Here is a 16,360-nt window from a genome sequence, read left to right on the forward strand (position 1 = left end):
AGATGTCCTGAAACAGAGTCTGATTTCATCCATGGGAAGTTTTAATTGAAGCCATAAATAGGATTTCTATTAGACAAATAAGCTTTTATCACAATAAGTTTTCTGGGCACAGTTTAAAACTCAACAGAGCTAAAAAGTAATACGATCTCAACAAATGGTTGCACAACACAGGAATTGGTTGCATAGAACATTCCATTCGAAGGCCTTAGTCAACTGGAACTGGTTGCATGTTTGCAGCCTCTTTTCTCAGTTCTTCAAACAGGACAGAAGTCAAGTATCGCTCCCCGAAACTTGGATGAACAGTCTGCAATTCACAAGAGCTAGTTACTTGTTCTGTGAATTTGTATATATGTAGGCTAATGATTCTAGGACAAGTATTTTTGGCTTTAATAAATCCAAACATGGTTCTATTCTCAATTTACAGATTTGGAAGATAAAATTAAATCTTACCACAATAAGTTTGCCTTTGTTCTCTGGCATTCTAGCAAGTCTAAGTGCAGCAACTGTGTTGGCTCCGGATGATATTCCCACCTATATATGAACATCAACATTAAAACAAGAAGTAAAAGCTTTATGCTGCCTATTTCCTAAAGCCAGGCCAGATAGATAACTGGAAGGTTGGAGAACTTGAAGATATAGCTGAAGCTCTCAAGTCATATCTAAGAAACTAATTGAACAGTGCACTTTGTTTTAAATGTGTTGTTCAAGTTATTACCATAAGCCCCTCCTCCAACGCCAACCTCCGAGCCATGTTTACTGCATCTTCGCTGCTAACCTGACATTTGAGCATTTCACAGTCAGTTTAGCACATCAGATCCCAAACATTTTAGGTAACTTTCATTTCAGTTCTTTACCCTCTTATCTTTCCTTATTCATGGCGATACTTACCTCAAGAACTTTTTCCATTACATCCAAGTCCAATATATCTGGTTTAAATCCAACTCCGTTTCCAGTAATATGGTGAGGTCCTATTTCAAATGGCATAACATCAGAAACAGCAATTATTCCAACCAGGCAAGGGATAACGAGGACTTGAAAAAGAGCTTTCACAATCACAGAATCAATGTATCCATCTGTCTTTTGTTCCTCCATTGAATTCTTTTTGTGGTTACCAAGTTTATATATTCCAAGATACTAACTTCAGCTTTGAACTACGAAACCACCGTTTATAATTTATAAATAGCAGTGAAAATTTTAGCCTTTTTTTTTTTTTTGAAAAATTATTTTTCTCTACTTTTATGTAATAGAGGTTACCTGGTTTACCACCATTCAGCACATTACTTTCAGTAGGCTCCACTCCATATATCTAACATAACAGAATGAGTTTTTAAAACATTGTAAGAGAAATAAAACCAAATATCTTGCTGTAAATGGTAGATTTGGAGTGAAATAAACCATAAAAAGAAACTTATATGGCATACCTTAACAGCAGGATTTTGAGATTTAAGGTACTGTCCAACACCAGAGACTGTTCCTCCGCTGCCTATTCCCATTACAAAGATGTCAACTTGTCCAAGTGTATCCTCCCAAATTTCAGGACCCGTAGTTTCAAAATGGATCTGTTTTTCATTTTAAAGGCAGACATCAATCTAATATTTGCGAAGCAAGAAACAAAGAAACATGTTGAAAGTGAAGCGATGTGAATGGATCATGTACCTTAGTATTTGCAGGATTTGAAAATTGTTGCAGCATGAAAGCATTTGGTGTTGATTCCAAAAGCTCAAAAGCCTTCTTAACTGTTCCTCCCATTCCCTTGGTGGGATCAGTGAGAATTAGCTCAGCTCCAAATGCCCTCATAGTTACCCTCCTCTCCAAGCTGGTGTAAGAAGGCATGGTTAGAACCATCTTGTATCCTTTCATGGCTGCCATAAAAGCCATACTGATCCCCATATTTCCAGAAGTTGGCTCTATCAAGGTCGTCTAATAAAATACAAGCACACAGGTCAGATAAACCAAAAACTATACATGCAAACATAGATGATGTGAAGGTGGAAAAAAAACTTTGAGCAAACCTTTCCAGGAGAAATTAAATTCTTCTTTTCTGCATCATTGATCATTGCAAAAGCCGGCCTGTACCGGAAATGAATGATTTTTTATCATTTCATTTTTAACTTTTTATAGAATTCATTTGAATCTATGATGGAAAGACTAACAAAATATACCTGTCCTTGATACTGGCAGTTGGCTGCACCATCTCTTGCTTGACTGCAATGAAAGCTCCACATCCTTCAGTCACTTTGTTAAGGTAAACAAGAGGAGTTTTCCCAATAAGCTGGAATATTTAAAGAAAAAAAAAGTGAGAGAACAGAAGAATTTAAGATTCAGGAAAATCAGAACATTAAACAGATCACCAATATGAGCACAATTGAAAGATAAACACCATTCACAATTGATACAATACTCAAAGGAACATTATACAAATTACAGAGTCACCAGAAAAAATTTCAATGATAACCCCCCAGAAAAATGAAAACAGAAGAAAACCCAAAAAAGGACTACCAGAAAGATGAAGAATAAAGAAGAGAATTGAAGAGCAATGAGGAAGGAAAAACAGAGAGAGGGTTACCTGAGAAACTTCAGGCTTGATTTTAGCTTGAGGACGATTGTTGGGCAGATCCCTGATTTTGTGAGCAAATGAAGGAGATTCAAGCGCAGCTTCGGAAGAGAAAAACCTCCTTATAGGAAGATTGTTGGACGTTAAAGAATTTTTCTTCAACAAGTTCCTAAGGGAAGCCATTGAACTCTCAAGAGTATTACAAGCAACAACCGCAAGTAGTGGATAACAGAGTCCAGTGAGAAGAAGGCAATGTTAGCACTACGTTATATAAGGTAAATGTCACGTGTTATGTGCACTGTAACTACATGCGTATTTGCGGTTTTTTAAGAAAAAATCGGATCAACTTTTTTATGTATACCATTTAAAGGGCGAATTATTATGGCTTTTTAGGGAATTTATTAATTAATTTATATATAATTACTCAATTAAAAATATTTATATTTTATAAAATTTAATTTTTTATTAAAAAACTATTAATTGTATTAAATATTTATATTATTTTTTTATTAAATTAATATTTATATTATTTAATCTCTATAATTTTAATTATATATGATGATCTGAGATCCAGAAAAATAGGTTTTACAAAGATTCTGTAAGTTTAGTCTGAGAGGATAATACTTTTCCCCTTTTATTCTTTTCCAAACTGTCATTGGACCACCTGTCTCTGCCATACGGATATGGACGTACGAGAATATCAAATCTCTGCTTCATGCGTAACGGACATTTAATTCCCTCTGATACGCATGCGGATGGACCCATAAGGTGAATAGGCTGGCCACCTTTTCTCCTTTGGACCGGGTTGGAAGGTGAGATTAGGACCGAAGCCCAGAGGAGGTCTGAGCTGAGGGCCGAAAAGACTGGGTCGGCCCGATTTGAGAGATCTAAGAAGGGGTCCGGTCTTAAGACCAAGTGGACTAGACCTGATTCATGCGGGGGCTTAAAAAGCCTTTAAGTAAAGAACTGTCGTCATGGGCTATATCTCAAATCGGGATAGTGAAATCCAGCGGTCATCAATATATATTATTTAATTCATTTAACTAAAATAAAATAAGTTAATTTTATAAAATATACACATATTAAAAAGTTTTTGAAAAGTTTAATAATTCTAATTCCTCTGGCTTGAATATGATTACATATGTTGGTGATCATAATTTAGTTTAAAATTTGATAGTTTTTTTTTGAAATGGAGCAGAGAATCTGAAATTTTTTAGATTTATTCAGATATATTTATTATCAAATTAAATCTGTGAGTGTAAATGTAACAGCCCGGAAACCGGACCGCTACTGGAGCTAGGATCCAGATCGGCTTAAGGCCGCCGGGACCCGTGGCAAGCCTAACATGCATCCTGTACAGTTAGTATAATCTCAAACATGATCAAACATTTCCATAAAACATTTAAAACTTTACCTTTACCTAGCTTGACCTGTGTATGCACTATGACTGAACTCATAGAACCCCAAGGGTCAGCATACCCTATGTCAAACTCGATCTAACATATATCTCAACATAAAATAAAACTCATGTACAAAGGGATTATCCAACTCGGGCCAAGCACAATACTATAACTCTGAACATATTACATAATATCATTTTACAATACAACTCTTTTACATCCTTACATAACTTTACATTACATCATGTCCACTACTATTCTATTACACATCATAACCATAGCCATATCCTGATGACTTCCTGAACTATCTCTGACCCTGCAAACCTGGGGTTAGGGGAGAGGGGTGAGCTATAAAGCTTAGTGAGCAGAAACCATAAAGAAAACAGTTCATTTTAACGTATGATATCATGGAATGCATCACATCACAAACATATCACATCAAGGATGAATTTGTCATCAATAGCCCTCTACATATCGTAAAATGTCCAACTATACCAGGGGCGATGAGGCCACACCTAGTATTCGCTTACTTAACTCATATCATAACATGTCCAACTACACCAGGGGCGATTAGGCCTCACCTAGTGTTCGCTTACATATAACATAGTGCCAGGGGCGACCTGGTCTTTCTATCTCATATCATACCATGTCATATCATATCATATCGTACTGAGAGTTAGAGGATCATTCAATATTCATCCACATCACTTTCATCGCATTATGCAATGCATCATATTCGTGAATTCTAATGCAAACAACCTATTACATAACATGGTAATCATGATGCATGAACATGCTTAACATTTGATTTATTTTAAAACATAAGGTTCAGTTCCACTCACCTTTGACTAGCTCTGGACCGACTCTGAAACGGCTGACACTGCTAAACACCTCGGTTCCTCGGGTCCGATCCTACACAGGTGGACTCCAGTGAGGTGCCAAACATACTCTAAATAACTCATAAACAGCTACCCAAAAACCCCCTAAAACAACACTTAAACATGCATAGAAAATACTCATGAAAAGGCTGGACAGGGTACTTTCAGCGGCACTTTCGGCGGCCGAAGGTCCCTTCCAGAGTCGAAAGCCATGCAGGTTCGGCGGTAAGTTCGGCGGCCGAAGCCTCCCTCCAGATCCGAAAGTCAGGCACTTTCGGCGGCCGAACATCACCTTCGGCGGCCGAAAGTCTGCTCCAGATCCGAAACACAACTTTCGGGGGCAAGGTTTGGCGGCCAATCCATGCATCCATAGGCAGGTTCGGCGGCCGAACCTGAGTTCCTCCAGAACTCAGCCCTCGTGCATACAAGCCTCCCAACCCCCCAAAACAAGCATTCAATCTCTTAAAACATGCATAAACTTCTCAAAACCATGCATTAACCCTTAACCATGCATAAAGGAGCTTAACAACTAGATTAAACTCCAAAAATAACATCAAAAGCATATATAGATAACTTATGACCCACATAGGCCAAAACCATCAAAACAACCCATAATCTCACTTGCTCTTTTCCAATCATGCATACACTCTCCCACATGCATAAACTAGCTTAGACCTTCAACATAACATCACATAAATATACCTTGGGCACAAAACCCACATAAACCCTAACAAGCATATCTACCCATACTCAACCATCAAAACATCATTAAACTAACTTAAAACTTCATTAAAACACTATGAAAGCAAGGATCTACACTTACCTCTTGAAGATCGAGGGGTGGTGCGATCCCTAACTCGGAGGTGTGGAGGATCCAAGCTCCAAAACTTCTATTTGGGCTTCAAAACTTCAAAACAAATGTAGATCTCATGAAAACTTGAGGGATGGGTAGAGAAAACATGAAAACGACCAAAGGAGGATCAAAACTCACCTGAGCCCGAGAATGGGGAGAAAACTCGCCCATTTCCGATCTGAGGGCTCTTTATAGGTGGCCTGCTGAACCACCTTCGGCAGCCTAACGTGCCCTCTAAACTCATGCATGTTCGGCGGCCGAACCTTGGTTCATTCAGACAAGGCTTTCGGATGCCAAAAGCGCTCCCGAAACCTTTCCATGTTCGGCGGCCGAACTTCACTTTCGGCGGCCGAACCTGATAATTGCCTCCTTGGTCTTTTCTTTTCAAAACTCAATTCTTTTTCTTTTAAAACCATGAAATCAGTAAAAAAAACATTTTAGAAACCACATTTTACCCCTCTAGAAGATTCTGGCATCATCAAAATTTCAGATTCCAATAGAGATTCCGCCGGAAGGTAGGGATTCCGATGCCGGAATCTAACCGGGTATTACAGTAAAATTTTTTAATATTTAAAATTTATTAATATTAGAAATACAAAGATGCTAACATTTTACCTAATGCAAATAGACTTTTAAGATTCACGTATCAATTATCAAACAAATGAATCATGTCAGAAGATAATACCTAACACCTAAGTTTGACTCACCCTCCTCCAACATATAGGAAGAAAAATAGTTTTTAATTATTTTTATATGTTTTTATAATTTTAAAATAAGTTTGAAGTACTTTATTATTGGTTGATGAAAATTTAGTCAAATTGAATTAAGTGCACTGAATAATTCAATTCAAGATTCGAATCTCGCATCAAAGAAAGATGGAATCTAATTGAATCAGTGGCAACACCTAATACATATATATTTTTGCATGCTGACAGCACTGGTTGAAATTAAATTTTTTATTAAAAATTATTAAAATGAGATTAATAATTTAATTCATATTCAATAAAGTAGTCTTATATTAACCAATATCTTATTAGTAGTTGGCTGGTGTCTCTATTACAGTATGCAACATCCAGTTAAGTAATATTCAGTTTAAAAAAATATTAATTTAATTATTTTAATTCATTTTATATTTTTAAAAAATTTGAGTAGTTGAATTCAATTTTAATAAAAAAGTTAATAAAATTCAACTGATTAGTAAAAATGATATATTCTTATTAATGATATAAAGATATTATATTATAATTAAAGTTTAAATACTATAATTAAAATTTAAAATACTAAAAATAAAATATAAAAATAATAATTATACTAAAAAGTCTAATCGAATAAATCAAATTAAATTAAATTGAATTGATTTAATTTAATTTAAATTAAATTTTATTTAAAATTAATTTAATATAATTTTTATAAATATTAAAATTTTAATTTATTTAATTTGATTTTAAATTAAAGTAACTTATAAGATTACGATAGTTTACTATGGTTATTAATTCAGATCATGTGACTATTTAGCGGAAATAATGGAACAATAAATTAAAAAATTAATTTAAATTTAAGAAATCGAATCTTTCGCCTTTTAGTTAAATTAATAAATTTAACGTAAATTTTATAATTTTTAGTTAAATTTAGCTTAAATTAAAATTTGCATACTAATTTAAGAAAAAGGAAATTTGTTAAATTGAACATCTAAATAAATGTGAAAATGCATACTTTGTCATTATTTTATTTTTGAATGATTAGAACGTGAGAGAATTAGAGACCACCTACTTTATGCTCAATGGGGACATTTGTCGAACAGGTGGAGCACTGTTCTGTTTCTTTTCGGCCATTCTAGTGGCACAAAAGGAAGGTGAGAAGTTATCCATATATGAGGCGGTGGTCCTGTGGAAGAGGGGAAATGATGGGCGTGTGGTTAAGAGAAACCAAGGGAGCTAAGCCACACAAGTCACGACCATAAACAGAGCAAACTAGGGAAAGTTAATAATTACATGGGAGGGCCTATCCGTTTCGATATCTTTATATCAATTGGTGGTAGATTAATTTATCTTCATTGTATAAAATAATTGAAAATTAAAATTTAATTGTTTTCATTTAGTTATTTTAATATTTTCATTTTTATATTAAAAAAATACATAATGCATATGGTCCATCAATTATTATTTGCGCACTGTGCATCATTCAAATAAACAAAAAAGGACAATCAGTCTTTTAAGCAAGTGACAAATCCTCAAATACTACCAAGACTAAAATATAATAATAATAATAATATACTGATTCATTTGTATTATTTAATTAAACTTTGACAAAGTCTATAACTTACATATGATAAACAATTCAAAAGGTTTAAATATATGTTATAATTTAAAAATCATAATGGGATTCGATACATTTGATGTTGGCAGGTTGTGATACACAACACGATTGAGTTTTTAATTTCAGATTCAACCAAAAGCTAGCAAAATTTTATTGCCTTGGTGCCTCTTAGTGGATATCTACAATGGATCATCCAATTGATTGTATCTACCGGTCTCTTTCACATTGGTTAGGACCAATCGCTTCAGTATTAAATTAGGGTGCATCATGTGAGTAAGACATTGTTGTTGATTCTAACAAGGCTTTAATTATTGCTAGAGTTAGTACATGATGACCAGAGCAGGGCAGGGCTGATTCTTTTCGCTGGAAGATCCTGTTTTGTCGCCAAGCACCTCCATGAAAACGGAATATTCACTTTTTCTAAATATGTTTTGAGTTTTTGTGGGTATTCAATTCACAAAATTCTAGTAAGATTGATTCCGTCCATATTTAATTGGATTTGAGATATATATGTTTGGAAAAAGATACGGTGGGAGAAACTATTTACATAATCAAAACTCAGAACGGTTTAATGAATTTCTAAAAATATAAGATCAACTTGTTAATAATTGTATTTGTCAGGAATGTTTATATAATTAACCTTATTTTAACTGAACTACTGAATTAGGGGTGTAAATGAACCAAACCGTTCATGAGCTATTCGAGATTCGATTTGATAAAAACTCGACCGAGCTTGACTCGATTTCTAAACAAGCCAAGCTCGAGCTTAATTTTTAGGCTCGTTTGGTAAACGAGCAAAACTTGAGCTCCATTGTAACGACCCGGAAACCGATACCCCTCTGTAACGGCCCGAACCGCCACCGGCGCTAGGATCCAGATCGGCTTAAGGCCGCCGGGACCCGTAGCAAGCCAAACATACATACTATTACCTGGTCAAATCCCATACATGATTAAAACTTAACCATAAAAAACATGAAAACTGAACATCTGTTGAACCCAAACCTGACCTGTGCATGTATCCTGACATGAAACATACATCATAAAATCATAAAACCTCCACTGGAGTCCTCATCATATACTCCAATGGGGTAACATTACATGCCTCAAGTTTGGTTCTCAACCTCAACATAAAAACATTACATAACCATGCATCAACAGGGATTAACCAGTCTATAGGGCCAAGCACACTCTAATCCATAAACATAAACTCTACTATCAGTTACATACATTATCTCAAATTACATTACATCAACTTATATTACATGTCCACTTCTAAAACTACTAAACTGATACATAATCTAAGCTATTACAACATGCATATCTTAACCTTGACTTTACCCTGCAGCCTCTGGACTCTGACTTAAACCTGCAACACTGGGGTTAGGGGAAAGGGGTGAGCTAAAAAGCCCAGTGAGTAGAAACATAGAAAACAGTTCATTAATTACATGCTTTCATGAAATGCGTCATAACACAGAGAAATCACATCATCTTGTCCGTCTCGGGGCTCATGCAATATTTACTCCCCACGGACCCTGGTTTCTGAGAGTCTGTCTTTTTGCATGCATCTTTCCTCTCAGAGGATGGACATGACATCAAAAATCCCTCTGTCGGTGCCCGGCTCCCCCATAGGAGCTCACAAAGGCCTGTAACATACATGACATGGTGTCTGGTCCACAGAGAGCTCACATGGACTTTCCTACATGTACTTGTCCGGCTCTCAAAGGACTAAGACAAGACTCGTGACAGATATGTTGAAGTCGCCTCGGTCCACCCTTCCTCCATCAACATCAAATAATGCAATGCGTCATATTCGTGAAACTAGTGCAATCAACCTACTACATATAATCATGATGCATGAACATGCTTTAGGCATTAGATTTTGTGCATAAAAGATTAAGTTTAGTTCTACTCACCTCCTAGCAGACGCTGACTGACTCTGCAACAGCTAACACTGATGGCCTCCTCGGTCTCTCGGGTCCGATCCTACACAGGTGGACTCGAATGAGGTGCCAAACACATTCTAACAACTCATAAACATACCCCCAAAAACCCCTCTAAACATCACTTAAACATGCATGGAAAACACCCAAGAAACGGCTGGACAGGGCACTTTCGGCGGCACCTTCGGCCGCCGAAAGTCCCTTCCAGAGACGAAACTCAGGTAGGTTCGGCGGCAGGTTCGGCGGCCGAAACCCTTGGACAGAAACGAAAGTCCCTCCTTCGGGGGCACATTCGGCAGCCTAAAGACTGCCTCCCATGCAGGTTCGGCGGCCGAAACTCCTTTCGGCAGCCGAACCTGGTCCCCTCTGGACGACAGGTCCGATTCTGCCAAGCCAAAAACCAACTCAAAACACCCCAAATCCTTACATACTCTCTCCCAAACATGCATACTCACTCCCTCATGCATAAAGGAGCATAAACTAACATAAACTCCTCAACACAAACATCACATAACATACATTGGGTATAAAACCCACATAAACCTAAACATGCATTTCTACCCAAACTCAACCATCAAACTCTATAAAACTTACTTAAAACTTCATTAAAACATAAAGAAAAACAGAGATCTACACTAACCTCTTGAAGATCGAGGGTGGTGTAATCCCTAACTCGGAGGTGTGGAGAATCCAAGCTCCAAAAGCTCCAAGCTCCCAAAACTCCTTTTAAGCTTTAAATCTTCAAACACAAGGGTAGAGATCATGAAAAACTTGAGAGATGGGTAGAGAAAACACGAAAACGACCAAAGGAAGGCATAAACTCACCTGAGCTCGAGAATGGGGAGAAAACTCACCCATTTCCGATCTGAGGGCCTTTTATAGGCGGCCTGGTCAAAGACCTTCGGCAGCCTAACGTGCCCCCTAAACTCATGCATGTTCGGCGGCCGAACTTGACTTTCGGCGGCCGAACCTTGGCTCGTTCAAACAAGACTTTCGGAGGCCAAAAGCACTCCCGAAGCCTTTCCATGTTCGGCGGCCGAACTTCACTTTCGGCGGCCGAACCTGGCAAATGCCTCCTTGGTCTTTTCTTTTCAAAACTCAATTCTCTTTCAATTAAAACCCTTAAAATCATTTGAAAATATTTTAGAAAACACATTTTACCCTTCTAGAGAGATCCAACACCCTAGATTCCGCCGGAAGGCAGGAATCCCGATGCCGGATTCTAGCCGGGTATTACATTCTACCCCCCTTACAAAAACATTCGTCCCCGAATGTTAAAACAACAAACACAAGCATGCAAGCAAGCAAGCGAATCCTAAAGCTTCTCTCCAAAGAGAGACACCAAACGCTGGAGTAAGAACTCCCAGGTTCCTAAACTCCACGAGCTTCTGCTGCGCTACTCTGATCCTTCTCTAACTTCCTCCTTCTCTGCTCTTACTCTTCTCTTCTCTTCTCATCTTTACTAACTGGCTTCTTCTCACTACTAACCCAAAACTAACTCTAACTCTCACAGGTAGTACCCGAATTTCCGATCTATCTGGGAAAACAAACAGCTCCAACTAGCTGTCCCAATAGATCATCCATCCTACATGGGAATACCTGCCCTTGGTAGTGACCTTGTTTAACCGCTTACAGTCGTTACAAAGTCTCAAGGATTCATCCTTCGTTTCCCACAACCATACTGGAGCAATTCAGAGTGAGGTACTAGGTCGGACAAAACCCCTTGTCTACCAAGCCTCACCTCTATTCTGACAACTCTCAACTACAGGTGCCATCCTATAGGGGAGAATAGAAATGGTTCCGGGTCCAGACACCACTCCTATGCTCAACTCCATTTCCCTAACAGATGGTGAACCTGACAACTCGCCTGGGAAGACATCTAAGAACTCTCTCGAACAACTGGCACTGAGGCTGGTTTCCTGACCTGACGGCTAAACTCTCAAACAAGAGCTAGAACCCTCTGACAACCCCTCCTACGCACCCTACGAACCTGACAGGCTGACATCAAACCTCTAGGCATCCCTACTGTGTCCCCTCAGAAGACAATCTTTGACTCATCCTGTCCTCTGAACCAGACTACCTTGTCTTTGCAGGCCAAGATAGCACCACGAGTAGAAAAACCAGTCCAACCCTAAACTGACGTCCAGACAATCAAGTCTAGGACCTCAAAGTCGAGTGGAAGGCATCTACCCTCAACTGTCACAGAACTGAACCGGCAGACTGACTCTGCCCCAGATGGATCACACGCGGTTCTACTGACCAAAGAGAACACTCTAGCCTAGAAGCTATCAACTCAACCTCTCGACGGCTCCTAGAGCAACTAAAGAAAGAGAGAAACACTAGGGTTCACAAAACACACACATCAGAACATTCAAAAGTGAGCGTACCTGACACCACCATGTTTGATGTGCCTGCCTCCTGCTGAGCTTGGGTGAAGATCCGAGCTGAAGCTGACGGACCTTCTCCACGGAAACCTGAGGAATGAGGGGCTGACCCTCTTCCTCTGCCTCGACCACCAACCTGAAACACGGCTGGAGCTACTGGCTGAGACTGTACTAAACGGGGCACAGTAGGACACTCACGTGCTATGTGTCCTTCCTGTCCACACCGAAAACAAGCTGTAGTCCCATAACGGCAGACTCCCTTATGCGGCCTTCCGCACCTCAAGCATCTTGAACTGCCTGAGCCAGAGCTCGAACCACCAAAACCCAAACTAGCCTTCAAATTCTGCCAAAACTTCTTCTTCGACCTTCTGAGGCCTCTGCCCCACTTCTTACTCTTCGTGGAGGCTGTATTCAAAGTGGAGGGATCAATCCCTCCTGAACCTGAAATCCTAGAATCCTGAGTCTGAGCATCCTCCTGAGAATCTCCCATGCCTTCCTCTGGCACTCTGATTTCCAAACTAACATCTCTTCTCTGAACATCCAACTCTACTTCCCTCATACTAGCTGACATTCTCCTTGGAGCCATTCCTTCTCTGCTTGCATCAAAAGACCTTCCAGGGTCCCTTGATGTTCCCCATCTGCTGACTCCCCACGACTGCGCTCTTGGCAGAGCAGGGGGAAAGGTATCCATACCTTCCCTCTCAGATGGAACTCCAGTCGATTCAACAGATCGACGAGCACCTCGCATTCTGGCTCCTCTGAAGAACAACACACAAGCATACAATCAATCATTAGCATCATACGGTTCATATGAAAACACATGAACCTACATACATGTCATACATACATACATAGCATATCATACATAACATTAATGCACATGCATAAACTCATGGCATTACACATCATCATCAAGACAGGACTCAACATCCTATCCTAGTGGACATGATTCTGCCTATTGTGCTTGCCCTTCTATGACCTCTAAGCCAACCTCTTTCCGATGTACAACACACCGTACTCTCGAGGCCCAAAGCTCTGATACCATTCTGTAACGACCCGGAAACCGATACCCCTCTATAACGGCCCGAACCGCCACCGGCGCTAGGATCCAGATCGGCTTAAGGCCGCCGGGACCCGTAGCAAGCCAAACATACATACTATTACCTGGTCAAATCCCATACATGATTAAAACTTAACCATAAAAAACATGAAAACTGAACATCTGTTGAACCCAAACCTGACCTGTGCATGTATCCTGACATGAAACATACATCATAAAATCATAAAACCTCCACTGGAGTCCTCATCATATACTCCAATGGGGTAACATTACATGCCTCAAGTTTGGTTCTCAACCTCAACATAAAAACATTACATAACCATGCATCAACAGGGATTAACCAGTCTATAGGGCCAAGCACACTCTAATCCATAAACATAAACTCTACTATCAGTTACATACATTATCTCAAATTACATTACATCAACTTATATTACATGTCCACTTCTAAAACTACTAAACTGATACATAATCTAAGCTATTACAACATGCATATCTTAACCTTGACTTTACCCTGCAGCCTCTGGACTCTGACTTAAACCTGCAACACTGGGGTTAGGGGAAAGGGGTGAGCTAAAAAGCCCAGTGAGTAGAAACATAGAAAACAGTTCATTAATTACATGCTTTCATGAAATGCGTCATAACACAGAGAAATCACATCATCTTGTCCGTCTCGGGGCTCATGCAATATTTACTCCCCACGGACCCTGGTTTCTGAGAGTCTGTCTTTTTGCATGCATCTTTCCTCTCAGAGGATGGACATGACATCAAAACTCCCTCTGTCGGTGCCCGGCTCCCCCATAGGAGCTCACAAAGGCCTGTAACATACATGACATGGTGTCTGGTCCACAGAGAGCTCACATGGACTTTCCTATATGTACTTGTCCGGCTCTCAAAGGACTAAGACAAGACTCGTGACAGATATGTTGAAGTCGCCTCGGTCCACCCTTCCTCCATCAACATCAAATAATGCAATGCGTCATATTCGTGAAACTAGTGCAATCAACCTACTACATATAATCATGATGCATGAACATGCTTTAGGCATTAGATTTTGTGCATAAAAGATTAAGTTTAGTTCTACTCACCTCCTAGCAGACGCTGACTGACTCTGCAACAGCTAACACTGATGGTCTCCTCGGTCTCTCGGGTCCGATCCTACACAGGTGGACTCGAATGAGGTGCCAAACACATTCTAACAACTCATAAACATACCCCCAAAAACCCCTCTAAACATCACTTAAACATGCATGGAAAACACCCAAGAAACGGCTGGACAGGGCACTTTCGGCGGCACCTTCGGCCGCCGAAAGTCCCTTCCAGAGACGAAACTCAGGTAGGTTCGGCGGCAGGTTCGGCGGCCGAAACCCTTGGACAGAAACGAAAGTCCCTCCTTCGGGGGCACATTCGGCAGCCTAAAGACTGCCTCCCATGCAGGTTCGGCGGCCGAAACTCCTTTCGGCGGCCGAACCTGGTCCCCTCTGGACGACAGGTCCGATTCTGCCAAGCCAAAAACCAACTCAAAACACCCCAAATCCTTACATACTCTCTCCCAAACATGCATACTCACTCCCTCATGCATAAAGGAGCATAAACTAACATAAACTCCTCAACACAAACATCACATAACATACATTGGGTATAAAACCCACATAAACCTAAACATGCATTTCTACCCAAACTCAACCATCAAACTCTATAAAACTTACTTAAAACTTCATTAAAACATAAAGAAAAACAGAGATCTACACTAACCTCTTGAAGATCGAGGGTGGTGTAATCCCTAACTCGGAGGTGTGGAGAATCCAAGCTCCAAAAGCTCCAAGCTCCCAAAACTCCTTTTAAGCTTTAAATCTTCAAACACAAGGGTAGAGATCATGAAAAACTTGAGAGATGGGTAGAGAAAACACGAAAACGACCAAAGGAAGGCATAAACTCACCTGAGCTCGAGAATGGGGAGAAAACTCTCCCATTTCCGATCTGAGGGCCTTTTATAGGCGGCCTGGTCAAAGACCTTCGGCAGCCTAACGTGCCCCCTAAACTCATGCATGTTCGGCGGCCGAACTTGACTTTCGGCGGCCGAACCTTGGCTCGTTCAAACAAGACTTTCGGAGGCCAAAAGCACTCCCGAAGCCTTTCCATGTTCGGCGGCCGAACTTCACTTTCGGCGGCCGAACCTGGCAAACGCCTCCTTGGTCTTTTCTTTTCAAAACTCAATTCTCTTTCAATTAAAACCCTTAAAATCATTTGAAAATATTTTAGAAAACACATTTTACCCTTCTAGAGAGATCCAACACCCTAGATTCCGCCGGAAGGCAGGAATCCCGATGCCGGATTCTAGCCGGGTATTACATCCATAGTATTCGGCTCGTTAAGGCTCGTGAGCTCGGCTCGTTTCTGAGTTCATGAGCAGGCTCGTGAACAGTCTCGTTAAGCAAACTGAAATTACTATCATAATAGAAATAAACTCAAACCCTGCATATACTTTAATAAGCCAAATCTAAATTTTTTAAAATTCAACTCTATATAGTTTAGTTACACTCTTAAACTTGCATATATTTGGATCATTAAAATTTAAAAACTCATATTTATAAGTTTACATACTAATTTGTAGATATACTTATTTAACTAAAATTAGTTTAGTTTTAAACTTATTAGTTTTAAGTTAAAACTTATTATACATGTAAATAAATTAAATTACTCGTGAACTATTCGAGACTCAACTCGATAAAAGTTTGACTTAATTCGATAAAAACTCGACTCGTCTAAGCTCGTTTGCTAAACGAGCCAAACTTGAACTTCTTAATACTCGGCTCGAGTTCGATATGAGCAAAACTCGAATTCGGCTCGAACTCGAAAAAATTTTAACGAACCAAAGTTTGAACTCTTCAAAACTCGGCTCGGCTCGGTTCGTTTACACCCCTAAACTGGATGTAGTTAGAACTCATTTGGCCCATTTACATGTCTGTCTCTTT

General features: G+C 39.5%; 1 protein-coding gene across 1 annotated transcript; it reads right to left on the reverse strand.

Annotated features, from left to right (window-relative positions):
• Positions 1–45: 45 nt before the first annotated feature.
• LOC110615325 (bifunctional L-3-cyanoalanine synthase/cysteine synthase 1, mitochondrial) lies at positions 46–2,811 on the reverse strand. Its single transcript, XM_021757164.2, has 10 exons — positions 2,567–2,811; positions 2,163–2,272; positions 2,013–2,070; positions 1,657–1,920; positions 1,422–1,559; positions 1,255–1,306; positions 889–968; positions 716–775; positions 451–531; positions 46–304 (listed from the first exon to the last, which is right to left on the reverse strand). Exons 1-10 carry the CDS (start codon positions 2,735–2,737, stop codon positions 206–208), a joined length of 1,113 nt encoding a protein of 370 aa, XP_021612856.1. The 5' UTR covers positions 2,738–2,811; the 3' UTR covers positions 46–205.
• Positions 2,812–16,360: the final 13,549 nt, after the last annotated feature.

Source organism: Manihot esculenta, chromosome 1 (genome assembly GCF_001659605.2).
Source record: "Manihot esculenta cultivar AM560-2 chromosome 1, M.esculenta_v8, whole genome shotgun sequence".
Classification (NCBI taxonomy): domain Eukaryota; kingdom Viridiplantae; phylum Streptophyta; class Magnoliopsida; order Malpighiales; family Euphorbiaceae; genus Manihot; species Manihot esculenta.